At 31.1% G+C, this 13,087-nt stretch overlaps 2 protein-coding genes across 2 annotated transcripts; one reads left to right on the top strand and one right to left on the bottom strand.

Annotated features, from left to right (window-relative positions):
- Nucleotides 1-7,727: 7,727 nt before the first annotated feature.
- LOC119600005 (intraflagellar transport protein 80 homolog) lies at nt 7,728-10,850 on the top strand. The gene is made up of 8 exons (XM_037950000.1): nt 7,728-8,138; nt 8,212-8,489; nt 8,548-8,726; nt 8,785-9,012; nt 9,072-9,451; nt 9,517-9,686; nt 9,764-10,157; nt 10,214-10,850. Exons 1-8 carry the CDS (start codon nt 7,957-7,959, stop codon nt 10,794-10,796), a joined length of 2,394 nt encoding a protein of 797 aa, XP_037805928.1. The 5' UTR covers nt 7,728-7,956; the 3' UTR covers nt 10,797-10,850.
- LOC119600004 (glyoxylate reductase/hydroxypyruvate reductase) lies at nt 10,833-12,715 on the bottom strand. Its single transcript, XM_037949999.1, has 4 exons — nt 12,261-12,715; nt 11,261-11,592; nt 11,064-11,189; nt 10,833-11,002 (listed from the first exon to the last, which is right to left on the bottom strand). The coding sequence occupies exons 1-4, from the start codon at nt 12,662-12,664 to the stop codon at nt 10,884-10,886; spliced, it is 981 nt and encodes a 326-aa protein (XP_037805927.1). The 5' UTR covers nt 12,665-12,715; the 3' UTR covers nt 10,833-10,883.
- Between the last annotated feature and the right edge of the window lie 372 nt (nt 12,716-13,087).

The following is a 13,087-nucleotide window of genomic DNA, read 5'->3' as shown; positions in this document are numbered from 1 at the left end:
CGTCCGTTAACAATGCGAAAATATTATGAATAGTGAGTATAAGTAACTTATTATACCCTACACCACTTAGTGGGGAGGGTATATTGGGTTTGTGCTGATGTATGGAACGCATTGTAGTATACCAATCAATCAGCTCAGAATCATTCTCTTAAACGATTTAGCTATGCCCGCACATCTGTCCGTCCATGCAAACCTTATAATCAAACTATAGGTATTTTCGAGATAATTTGATGAAATTTGACACAAACGTTTCTTTTGACCCAATGGCGAAGCCTATTGAAAATCAGTTCATTATTTCACCTAGCCCCCATACAGCCGTACCCCGAAATAGGGCTTCTGAGCCCATAGTTATGTTATCTCTACCAAAATCGGCACAACTTAGTTTTGTGTTAGTCTGAATGTTATTGATGATTTTCTTAATGATCGGGCTTTATTTGACCCTAGCCCCCATACAAGGCCGTCTTTAGAAAATTATTTGAAAAATCAATAAACACAAGTATCATGATAAAACTGTGCTTAAATAACTTTAATGTGAACGTAAATACCTCTGTCAATATTTATGCGGATAGTCCCATATTGACCCTTACCCCCTATAACACATTTTTTTTGTCAACAAATTGTTAAAATACTTCGGAATTAAGGCTATATTATTAAAAATAATCCACATTTTTTAAATACTATTCACTGGTGTTAGCATCACTGTTCATAGACTCATACATAAAAAATAAAGCACGAAGTGTTAAAAGCACGCATACATTTATGTATGCAGTGACGATCGTAGGTACTTGCGACATAGATAAAAATGTTATAGAAAATAGTACCATTTTAAGTACTACATATTTTGAAAAAAAAAAAATTAAAAATGTTTTTTTAATCCAATTTTAAGTTTAATAATTCACACCTAGGTTAAAAGACACATTTTATAAAAAAAATTGTTAAATATAAAAAAAGTACTTTTATGAATAATTTTAGTACCAACATTTTATTGTTTTAAAAAATATACAATTTGGAGGGAATTTTTGATGAAAAATGTCTTGACTCTTTAATAATTAAGCAATTTTAGGGTTTTCTTGCGTTTGAATTGATCAGCCGTTTTTAATACATGTGTATATGTATGTAAATAACAGATTTTGTATAGAATATATATAACGTATCCAAAAAAAATCAATTTTCCTCATCACTTAAAACAAAAGTCCTTAAACCAACAAGTTTTTATCAAGGAAACATACATATATCTGAAATAACAGCAACAAAAACAGGAGATATTAGAATGGTACCAAACATTTATATTTGATACCTCCTCAGTTTAGGAAGTTTTATATACAAAATAAATATGTATGCTTAGAATGGGTTATATATTTATTTATATTTGCCTATAATATTATCATTTTAATCAAAAGAATCAGTGAAGTAACGAATACCCCCTAATTCGTATGCTCATACACATATAGGACTTTACAAAAAAAGTACGTTTTATTTGAAATTTTGTATGAGTTTAATTTCAAACTTTTTCAGTTTTGTCATGTGCACGAAAACAGCGTGTTGTGGAGCGAATGAACGAGTGGATGAAGTAAAGTTTTTGTCGTGCTTTTGAAAATGTTTAAAGGAAATCGAAAAGTTTTTCGTTTTTCTTCTGTTGACAAACATTTTTTATAGAAAAAAGTACTGTATGAAATTAATATGTAGTTGGTTTGTCTTTGTTGTTGCTATAACAAACAAATAGAGTTTGTTGTTAGTTTTATAAATAGTTTACTACAACAGTTAATTTTATCAGTTGCAAGACATTGTCGCCAACACCAGTTGTGTTAATAGCTTTTGTGTTTTTTTTTTTTTTGTTGTTTTTCCATATTTAATGTGTGATTTTCGAAGAAATCTGCTACTGTGATAATTAGCAGATTATTTGGTAGTTGGGCATTAACGATGAAAGGATACATATGTGTTTAATTACTATAAATATGTACTACATATTAAATATTAAATGGCATTCCTTAAACAAATATTTTTTATTTTAATATTTAACAAAAACTAATTTTATATTGGTCAAAATTAAGCTTTTTTTATAAAAATTAGTTTTGAGACAAACACCAGTTTTTCTCTACAGAAACATTCTGTTTATAACAAAGCTATTTTTTCAGCAAAAAGCTATTTTTCATCAAAAAGCATTTTAACTCATTAAACTCATTTAAATACAATTTCATCGATTATGGAAAATAGTTCTGTAATCTATTATCATAAAATTTCCAATGCAATTCTTTTAAAAAGTCTTTATATACATATCTATTATGTTCTGTAATTTTATAGCTTAAGCGTATTTACCCCTAAGTTTTATCATTAACATAAGTCTGCGTACCCAATTTCTAAAATATTGCCCTCAAGTAACACTATGTCAATTCTTTTGGCCAAACTCATTTATGTTCGAATTTCTTTTTAAACAAATTTTCATTTAACAAATTTCTCAACTAAATAAAATAGTAGTTTAGTTTTTTTTTTTCGTTTTATTTAGTTGAACAATTTGTAGATAAAGACAAGTTAAGAAAATTACAAAAAAACAAGTAGAATTTATAATCGGACATGGCCGATCCTACCCATGATACCCTACACCAGTGTTTACATTACAAATTTTGATTATTTTTTAATTTAATTTTTACCTTAATTTAAAAATATTTTAAGAATTTGTTGACAAAAAAGGGAATCTTCTAAAAGAGGGGTTGTATGAGGGCAGGGGCTTAATATGATACTATATTTACACATTTTGGTAGAGGGATTTACGTCTACATCAGTTATTTATGCAGAATATCATCGTAACATTAGTGTTAATAAGTGAATTTTGAGCATCAAGTGATTTTCGGAAGGGGACTTTGTATGAGGAATAGGGTCAAATGAGACCCGATCATACCGAAAATCATCAGTATCATTAAGACTTATATAAACTAAGATTAACAGATTTTTGAAGTGATACAAGAACATTTAACATATTTATGAGCTCAAAGCCCTATTCGTGGGGTACGGTTGTATGGGGCTATACGAAGCAATGGACCGATTTTAACCACTTTCAATAGACTTCATCTTTGGGTCAAAAGAAGAGTATGTGCCAAAGTTTATCTAATTATCTTGCGATCTGTAGAGTGCCCACAAGGTTTACATGGACACACAGACGGACGGACAGACGAACATAGCTAAATCCACTCAGAAAGTGATTGAGCCGATTAGTATACTTTAAGGTGGGTGTTACAAACATCAACACAAACGCATAATACCCTTCCCACTATAGTGGTGTAGAGTATAAAAAATCATATTTATCTTGTAAACAAGGGTCCCAGTTGGAAAATATACCACTATATACACAAGAAATAATTTATTTCTCAATGACCACTACTTACCATTATAAAAACATATTAGAAGTTTGATAATGTGGAAATTTGTTGAAATCACACACAAATTCTTAGTACAAAAGCAATACAATTCTCATTTAGTTAAGAATATTTTACACATAATTAAGACTAAAAATTTACTGGTGATCGGCTTAAACTTAGCTATAATATTAGAGTAATTTAATTTTAACCTATGTTATTTTGCAATCTTTATTTCCACTAGGGTTAAAAAATTATTTTTATATTTTAAGAAAATTAACAAAATCAACAAAAATAATCAAATTCTATTACAAGATGTAAGTGAATGTGAATTTATTTTTTTGCTTAAATGTAATCCAGACAAAATCAACAAATGTTCATTCCTCTAAAGTACATGTGGGAGGTTTTCCTACAAAGCAAAAAATATAAATAAATATTCGGACCACAAAAAAATGGGGTGAAAATGGGAAATAAAACAAAAAACCAATATCTCATGCTATGACTAAAACGACACACATTTCAGAACATTTTTTCGGTGTCGTTAAGTGTGTTGTTCTGACCAGACCGTCTGTTGCTCATTGCAATCTGTTGTTGCATTTGAAATGATTTTATTTTTATAGTTTTAGATTTTCACTCTAGGGAAAATGCAATTTATTTTTATTGTTGTATTTTATTTTTGTTACTGCTGCTGCTTTTGTTTGATGTCACATCACTTTATGAGAGGAGCGATGATGATGTTCTTGTTTTTAGTATTTATTTTCCAACATTTTAAGTAGATATTTATTTGATTCATTTGTTAAATTTAATTTTGTAAACTTATATTTTTATGTTGCAAGATTTCGTTGATGTTTTCTTGATTGCTGTGGATGGTTTCTTCAGGTTCTTTGTTTCAAAAATAATATGTTTTTTTAAATACATAATTTCAAGATGGTTGTTGTTAGAGTAAATATTATTCAATCTCCCTGGTCCGTTTAATATACGGGCAATGTGGAAATATCAAGTGACCCGACTCAAAAAATCGGTTTTGACGAAATTTGCACAAAGGTTAGTACACAAATCGGTCTAGAACTGCCGGACTTAGAGGGGGTCAAAGTTGGATATCTTGGTCATACGGGGTTTTATTCAAAATAGTGTAAGTAACTTTTCACCTATTGGTCCTATCAAAAATTGTCAAAGGAGTTAGATAGCTATCAAAATCGGAAGACATCGATTTTTAAAGTTGGGTCTCTGGACACGAAATGACTCAACATATGCATATATTGATCTACATTAAATCGTAATTTAATATCGAGGGACTATATTCAATAGTCTCTATCTAAAATAATACAAGTTTTCAGGAGAGCAAGCTGTTATTTCGCTTCTTCTTCTACATTATATTGTTACATAAAAATAATTTAAAATTTGGCAGTATTTTCAAAATAATTCACAAATTTATATCAGATAGAGAGTTTTGCATTCAGAATTTTTATTTTTTAAGATAGAGAAATTAAAAAATGACAGATAGAGAATATTGAATATAGTTCCTCGATATGTAGTTGTTTTATTTAATAATTTTCTTTCATTGAAACGTTTTCAGACAAAGAAGAATTTTCATTGGACATTTAAATTGCATTTTATATGATTTATTACTTTTTCTATGCAAATGACCTACATTTTAATCATGTAGCTGATATTTTCAATAATTAAGTGTGTCATATGACGTCACTTTTCCACCCATTATTATACCCATATTTCCCAGATGTTCTAAATGTATCACTTATTAATATACATACATAGATATTTAAGTATTTTTGTTTAATTATGTGTCAATTATTTACTTAACATGTAGCAAGTAGTCAAACACCACTTTACTGTCTCTAAGTAATGTAGAATGTTGACAATTCAAACTTTTTTATATTGACTTTTCTTGCCAACAAAATCTTTATAGAAATAATTTCCTTTATCTTTAGACATGCCTTCATTAAGAATTAATCGAAAGTCTCCCAAAACTGCTGGGCTTCATAACACAACATAACTCATACTCACTTTGATTTCTAGTAAATAATTCAATACTTATACTGAACATACAAATAATAGAAGTTCCTTTGATAATAGTTCTGAAAACCTCAATCATATTTTGAAATTGTTGACACCTCATAACGACCACTCAGCACACAGGCATTACGTGCTGGAAAAAAATTGTCCTTCAATCTATGCGAGTGTGTGTGCCTTTATATGTGAATGTTATGATAAAAATAAAGGACAATGCCTATATCCTGTTTAAGTCTAGTAAATGCTATTTTATTTCTATTCCTTCTATTAAACGTCATTAACACATACCAAAGATAAGAAAATAATACATAGTAGTAAATAAATAAATAAAAACACAACGAAAAAAATAATCAATGAATTTAATAATAAAATTTATGTTGTGGGCAGTTATTGTTGCAGGAAAAGGACGAACAATTAGACAGCATAAAAAACATATTTCTAAAATTAAGGGCGGTGGGTAGCACGTAAATTTATTTGTTTTTTTCCACATGATTGCACATGTTAAACATGTCCTGATTTCTTTTCTAAGGCAGTATTAATAGTGTGTCATTACTTAGCTACTTCTAAGTAATGCTGACAATAAGCAATACTCCTAACAAAGTATATTTAAAATAAGTTTAATTTTTAACAAATTTTAACGTATATTACTCCAAAAATGTTTAAGAAATTCGTGGCAGTTCGTTCTATTTTAACATAATTTGTGTTTAATTCCTCCATTAAATGCATGCATGCATGCTCGTGTCTTCCTGTGAGTGAGTGGATGGGTTGGGTGGCAATTTCCTTTTCAGGCCATTAACATTACAATAAAAAAGAAAACTCACTGACATGTCATGCCATAATTATTGAACAAATCAATTTAAATGTAATTTTAGAATTAATTCATCCTCATTTCTTGTTTGTTCTATGTTAAATTAATGCATGTATGATTAATTGTTAGAATACCAAATAGGCGCTTAGTTAAAAACGCTCTTAGTCATAAATTAATAAATAGGTATGTAGTTAGTGTGTTCCACATAAAAGTTTAATTATTTTATTTTGGTCTACACATTCAAATGTTATTTATATAATTATGCTTAATGGTTGTTTAGTTATTATTTCTAATTAAATATATTTTCTTGATATGCGTTTGCACATATAAATATTTATAAATCGAAAACGTAAAAAAGCTATTTATAGTCTACTATTACAGTGCTATTGTAATCGACTTATACAAAATATTATGGTTTCAACCACAATTTAAAAAATACATACTGGAATAATGGGAAGTCTAGTCTATAGTTTAGTCTATATTCTAGTCTATAATCTAGTCTATATTCCGCTCTATAATCTAATATAAAACCTAGTTGTAGTAGTCTAGGCTGGTAGTATAGTCCGTAGTCTATTATACAGTTTAGTCCGTAGTCAAGTCTACTCTATAATAAAGTCTGCAGTGTAGTCTATTCTACAGTCTTAGCCCGTAGACAAGGAGTCTATAGTATGGTTAATTCCAAAGGGTATTATGCGTGTGTGCTGATCAGAATCACTTTCTCAGCCGATTTACCTATGTCCGTCCATCTGTGTGTTCATGTAAACCTTGTGCGCACTCAACAGGTTGCAATTTTTTGATAAAATTTAGAACGTCCGCTTCTTTTGGTCCAAGTACGAACGCTATTGAAAATGGTTGAAATCGGTCCATTATTTCACATAGCCCCCATACAACCGTACCCCCCGAATAAGGCTTTTTAGCTTATAAATATGTTAAATGTTCTTGTATCACTTTAAAAATCGGCAAAACTTAGTTTTATATTGTTCTTAATGATACTAATGATTTTCGTAATGGTCGGGCCTCATTTGACCCTATCCCCCATACACACTCCCCTTCAGAAAATGACTTGGTGGTCAAAATTCATTTATAAACACTAATATCATGATGATATTCTGCATAAATAACTGATGTAGATATAAATCCCTCTACTAAAATTTATAAGGATAGGACCCCCTGGCCCCATATAACCCCTGATTTAGAAAATTCCTTTCTTGTCAACAAATTGTTAAAATATTTTTGAAGTAAGGTAAAAATGAAATAAATTCTTTATTATTAAAAAAATAATCAACATTTTTAACACTGGTATAGGGTAGATCTGCCATATTAATTTTCAATGCCTAGTCTATGGTGAAAAAATTTACATTATTCTGACAGCATTTTCAAAACTAAACAAATTTTGTTTAACATATTAAAAAAAATTATACATAGTTTTTTTGACCCCAATTTTGACAATTCTCAATTTCAGCAAAAATTATCAGAATTTTTAAACTGAAAATCAAAAAATAAACTTTTAAAGGACTGAGAAGTCTAAAAAAAGCGCCATTAAAATATTATTATAACGAACATAAGTTCGTTGTGTTAGCTAGCAAAGTTAAAACCGTTAAAAATTCAAAACAACCCTGCTGCAATTAAAAAATATGCAACAAGTTGTTATTGTTGCCAGTAGCAACGATTTTGTGTTTCCAGGACAACCTTAAAAGGTATACAAATGCCTTTCTTGGAAACTAATATAAAAAATTAATCAGTGAAAAAGTGTAGTGCTAAATTAAAATGAAATTAAAAACGCATATCTGTAAAAAGACTCCTACCAATTTAAATGGTGATTATCTCACACAAAACTCGACATCAAAATCAGCCACGGCTAAAGAAAATAGTAACAATGAAAAATCTTTGGATATTTTACCTTTAAGCTGTGTAGATTGGAGCAGTAATGATGATATTTATTTTGTAAGGTACACGAATTTCTCCTTATTCCTCTTAATATGTAATGAGTAAAAAGTAACAAACGAATTCTAACCAACTTAGTGATGATCATCAGATTTACAAATGGAGTTCTGCTACCCGAGATTCTTTGGAGGTGGCCAAATTACCAGAGGATTTTATACCCACTGATTTACACTGGCTGTTATTGGGTGGTCGTGGTAGTGGTGGGGGCAAGGGTAGTGATACCTTGTTAATTAGTAGTAATGATGGCAGGTTTATTATTTTAAATAAAAGTTCTCGCGTGGAGCGTAGTATATCAGCTCATACAGCGGCCATAAGCTCAGGCAGATGGAGTCCGGATGGAGCAGGTTTATTAACTGGTAACAATTTGACATAAAATTTGGAAATTTTATAAAACTCAACATAAAATTTTAAAAGCGGGAGAAGATGGAGTCATTAAAATCTGGTCTAGATCTGGTATGTTGCGTTCTACCATTTTGCAAAGTGATGAACCCATACGTTGTGCTCGTTGGTCGTCAAATTCTTCAGCTATTGTATTTTGTCAGGGTGGACATATATCGGTGAAACCTTTAGCAGCTAATAGTAAATTAATAAGGGTAAATAATACAAAGCTAAATTACTATTCGTCTATTTTCACTTCCTTTTCGCTGCTAGTGGCGTGCTCATGATGGTTTGGTCTTGTCTTTAAGTTGGTCTGCCCAATCAAATATAATAGCTTCCGGGGGTGAGGATTTTCGTTTTAAAATTTGGGACTATCAAGGAGCAAACCTTTTCATAAGTTCACCTGAAGATTATGCCATTACCTCAGTGGCTTTTAATCCAGAAAAAGATGTCTTACTTGTAAGCACCTTCAATATGCTAAAATTATGCTCTAGTGCAGGAGTAAGTAATAATCTAATCCCTTAAAACTGGACGTAGTAATGTATTAATTACCTTTAAAGTGGACTTATAGTACGGCCCGTTTTAATGAACCATCAGTGGGTTCATTTCACACACTCTCTTGGTCTGCAGATGGCACACAAGTGGCATGTGGTACTTCTACTGGACAACTTATCGTTGGCTATATTGTACAAAAACAATTGATATCGAAAAATCTAAAAGCCACTACTACTGGTCGCAAATCCATACGTCTTGAGGATATTGTCAATAGCACCAGTGATGTTTTGGAGTTTACCGATCGTGTCATTAATTTTGGTTTGGGTTATGGTCACTTAATTGTAGCCACGTCTAATCAAATACATATTTACAATGAGAAATATATAAATACACCGATCATTATAGATGGTCGTACCGATGTTCGAGTCATTGAAGTGGGAAAGAAGTATTTGGTGGAGTTATATTTTTTTTGGAATTTTTAGAAATTAATATTTCCTATTTTTATTTAAGATTTTTTATGGTTCTGGACTCTACTTCAATTTGGGTTTATACTTTCACCGGTCGTTTGCATCTTAATCCCCGATATCCGGGTTCTCAAGCTCAGATACCAATGCTAAATGCACGTAGTATTTCATTGGGCTTGGATACCTTGGTAATAAGAGATAATTCTGATAACACAAGTAAGAAAAGTTTTCAGAAGTGTAAGGAATAAAATAATTTCATAACTAATGTCTGTTCTCCCAATATTCTGTTAAAGCCTTGCATATTTTTGACCTTATACCCGGAGCTACCAGACAGTACGAACCATTTTCTCTTAAAGCTAAAACTCAAATAGCAGAAATCGCAGCCTGTCGGGCCGGCACTGTTGACGATCAATTTGTGGTCATGATTGACCATAACCGGGAGCTCTATATAACGGAAACTCGAAACTTGAACGGCAACACTGAACGCACTAACATAGCAGGAATTTCGGGAGCTACCACAGGAGAAGTCTATAAAATAGGCACCCAACTAACGGCAGTAAAATGGGCCAGTGAATCAAATATTTTAGTAGGAGTACATGATGCCTGCTATAGTATATGGTATTGTCCAGGAGAGGGAGCCACAGATCCCACCATAATTGCTTTGACTACAATAACAATAGATGCGACGTATGTTGAAAATATTTTTCTTGTAGAAGTTTTAATTGATATTTAAACATTTTAAGGGAGTTTGGCAAAAATATTGTCATCGAAAGTTTCGAAGATGCCATTGTTACCTTTCGTTGCTCGGGCGCTTTACTACCCATTAGTATTAATATGTATTGTGAGATCTTACATCGCACTTTAATGGAGTCACAGTGGCAACAAGCTTTGAAAATATGTCGCATGGCTCAAAATGCTTATCTCTGGGCCACTTTGGCTGCTGTAGCCACTCGAAAGAATCAATTGCAAATCAGTGAAGAAGCTTATTCGGCTGCCTTACAAATCGATAAAGTAAGCTACTTGCAGTATATCAAAACTTTGGATCCCTCCAGCCCAGACTATATGGCTGAAAATTCTTTAATGTTGGGTAGACTTATCGAAGCGGAAACTATTCTAATACATAATCGTAAATATCGAGAAGCTGTTGGTCTCTGTTTACGCATGCATAATTGGCGTAAAGCTTTGGAAATTGCTCAAAAACATGAAAATGATCTAATGGAATTGGTTTTGCAACAGCGTATAAAATATTTGAAGGCTTTGGGTAGAGATGAATGGGATACAGTGTTTTTAAGTTTAGATGTTAAAGACAACAATCTGAGTGAATGAATTGGATTGAAATTAAAAATATTAAAAAATACTAAATTTCTTTACGATACTTTATTAAATACATAACGATAAAAATATGGTTTTATTTTAATACGCTGGCGAAATCATGGGTTTGCCTTCCAAGGCATTTAAAATGTTATTGGCGGCAACCATTCCCATTTCGGTGGTAGTCTTTATTGTTTGAGTTCCCAAGTGAGGTATGATGACTGCATAGAGATAATAAAATTATTAAATAAAAATAAATAAATAAATCGCATCAAAACTTACCGCAATTAGGAAGTGTTAGTAAAGGATCTGTGGCTGGCAAGGGTTCTGGTGTCATGACATCCAAACCGGCTGAAAATATTTGCCCCGATTTTAAAGCATTATATAAAGCAGCTTGGTCCACAATACCTTAAATAGGAAATTAATATAAAGTAAATTTATTTTTTTTTGTTAGTTCTAATAAAACAAATTAATTTTACCTCCTCGGCCCACATTAACAAAAACACAGTTTTTCTTCATTTGTCCGAAAGCTTCTGCATTAAACTTCCCCTTGGTTTCTGGTGTTAAAGGACATGCCACTACTAGAAAATCACTTTCCTTTAAAAGTTCTTCAAAGGTCACATGATGTGCGTTTAATTCTTTATCATTTGCTTTGGGTGTACGTGTGTGATAGATAATTTTCCTAGTGTCCCAACACTGTAGACGTTTGGCTATGGCCTGGCCAATACCACCGAAACCTAAGAAACCAATAGTAGAGTCACGTATTTCTTGTCCCATCAACCAATTGATGCGTTCAGTTTTCCACAAAGAACTGTAAATTAAATTTAAATCTGGCAATGCTTAAATTTGAAAAGTAACAGTTTTCTATTTAACAGAAATATGTGTTTGTTTGCAGTAAAAGCTTTATTTCAATAGAGTGCTTTATGTTAAAAATGTACCATAACTATAAAAGCTTTATTACTTATATATTAACCCTTTAATGGGAAGTTATTTTATTTCATTGTTGAAAATAGTTTGAATATAATTTTAAAATGCAAACATACATACATCACATAAATTCTTTTGTTTAAAAAATACATATTTCCACTAAAAACTATTTAAAAAAAAAACGACGAATTTCACTTTTCGCTAAAATTATTTTGTTTATATGTCACTAAAAAGTTGATTTATGTTTAGAAAATGGATGTCTTCGAATATTAAACTTTTTACTAAACAAATATTTTTGACAATCGATTTCTTACCAAAACCCCATTTTTGCTTAAAACTTCAATTTCTACTTAAAGTCAATCTTCCAGCAATTTCTTTTATTACAAAATGTGTAAAAATGTCCCCCACTACTACTATAGGGTTAAAAGAGCTTTTCATTTACGAAAGCTTTTTTAAATTAATCAAACAGCTGTTTACACTAATTTATGTTTAGCTACTATAATATATTTTTGATAACAACAGATTAGTATAAAAAAAATCATTTGTACTTACTTATCAATTTCTTGTCTTCCCGCATGGAAAAATCTTCCAGCTGATATCATCAGACCAATTGCTAAATCTGCCACGGAATTTTTCACTATACCTGGCGTATGACCCAATGGCATTTGACGTCTTTTAAACTCGGGCACATCAACATAATCAATGCCAGATGACATTGTTGATACCGCTTTTAGCTGTGAACCGGCAGCATCTAATATTTCCGAATTGAGAGGTTGATAATGTGCCCAAAAGATGGCATCTACACCGGGTAATTTTTGTAAAATATCCGAACGTACCGGGGGAACATTTTGACAAACGATTGTCTCACAACCGCGTTGACGTAAATACTCGAGAACGGGTGTGGGAACTTCTGGATGGGAGACGAGAACTTTATAAATGCGACGAGCGGCTGACATCCTAATAGTATTTGACTAAGGGGGAAACTAAAGTTGTTTTGAATATTTGCAAAAAAATATTTAGAATTAGTTAATGACAAATATTATTATATTGTTCTCTTTGAAAAAGCTTTATTAAAACTTATGTATATTTTCTCTTAAAATTTTGCAAATTTTTATTTATTTAAGAGAATTTAAATTTAATTCAAATATGTATGTTCAAATTTATTTATTTATATGTAGTATGTTTAGCAAATTTGATTTCAGATAAACCGGTTAACTAGGGTTAAACGAAAACACGATTTTTTCAATGTTTGGGTTATTCAAAAGCCTTTAACAATTTTTAAAAACTTCGATTAATCGGTTTGACCGGCTTTTTATATACTGTTCTATAAATAGTAAATTTTCTATTATACCAAATGCATTTGATAGTTTGAACAATTT

This window comes from Lucilia sericata, unplaced genomic scaffold, assembly GCF_015586225.1.
Source record: "Lucilia sericata isolate MDLA Ls3-8-SP2 unplaced genomic scaffold, ASM1558622v1 Contig000100F_arrow, whole genome shotgun sequence".
Classification (NCBI taxonomy): domain Eukaryota; kingdom Metazoa; phylum Arthropoda; class Insecta; order Diptera; family Calliphoridae; genus Lucilia; species Lucilia sericata.
This window is presented reverse-complemented; position numbering and strand designations above follow the sequence as displayed.

What these genes read in the sequence shown, in the direction of transcription:
- LOC119600005 (XM_037950000.1), top strand. Translation starts at nt 7,957, where the DNA reads ATGAAATTAAAAACGCATATCTGTAAAAAGACTCCTACCAATTTAAAT. An exon ending in AATTATGCTCTAGTGCAGGA is followed by an intron (nt 9,013 to 9,071) that starts GTAAGTAATAAT and finishes TTACCTTTAAAG; the next exon opens with TGGACTTATAGTACGGCCCG. An exon ending in ACAATAACAATAGATGCGAC is followed by an intron (nt 10,158 to 10,213) that starts GTATGTTGAAAA and finishes AAACATTTTAAG; the next exon opens with GGAGTTTGGCAAAAATATTG.
- LOC119600004 (XM_037949999.1), bottom strand. Translation starts at nt 12,664, where the DNA reads ATGTCAGCCGCTCGTCGCATTTATAAAGTTCTCGTCTCCCATCCAGAA. An exon ending in GGAAGACAAGAAATTGATAA is followed by an intron (nt 11,593 to 12,260) that starts GTAAGTACAAAT and finishes TTTAATTTACAG; the next exon opens with TTCTTTGTGGAAAACTGAAC. An exon ending in TGTTAATGTGGGCCGAGGAG is followed by an intron (nt 11,190 to 11,260) that starts GTAAAATTAATT and finishes TTCCTATTTAAG; the next exon opens with GTATTGTGGACCAAGCTGCT.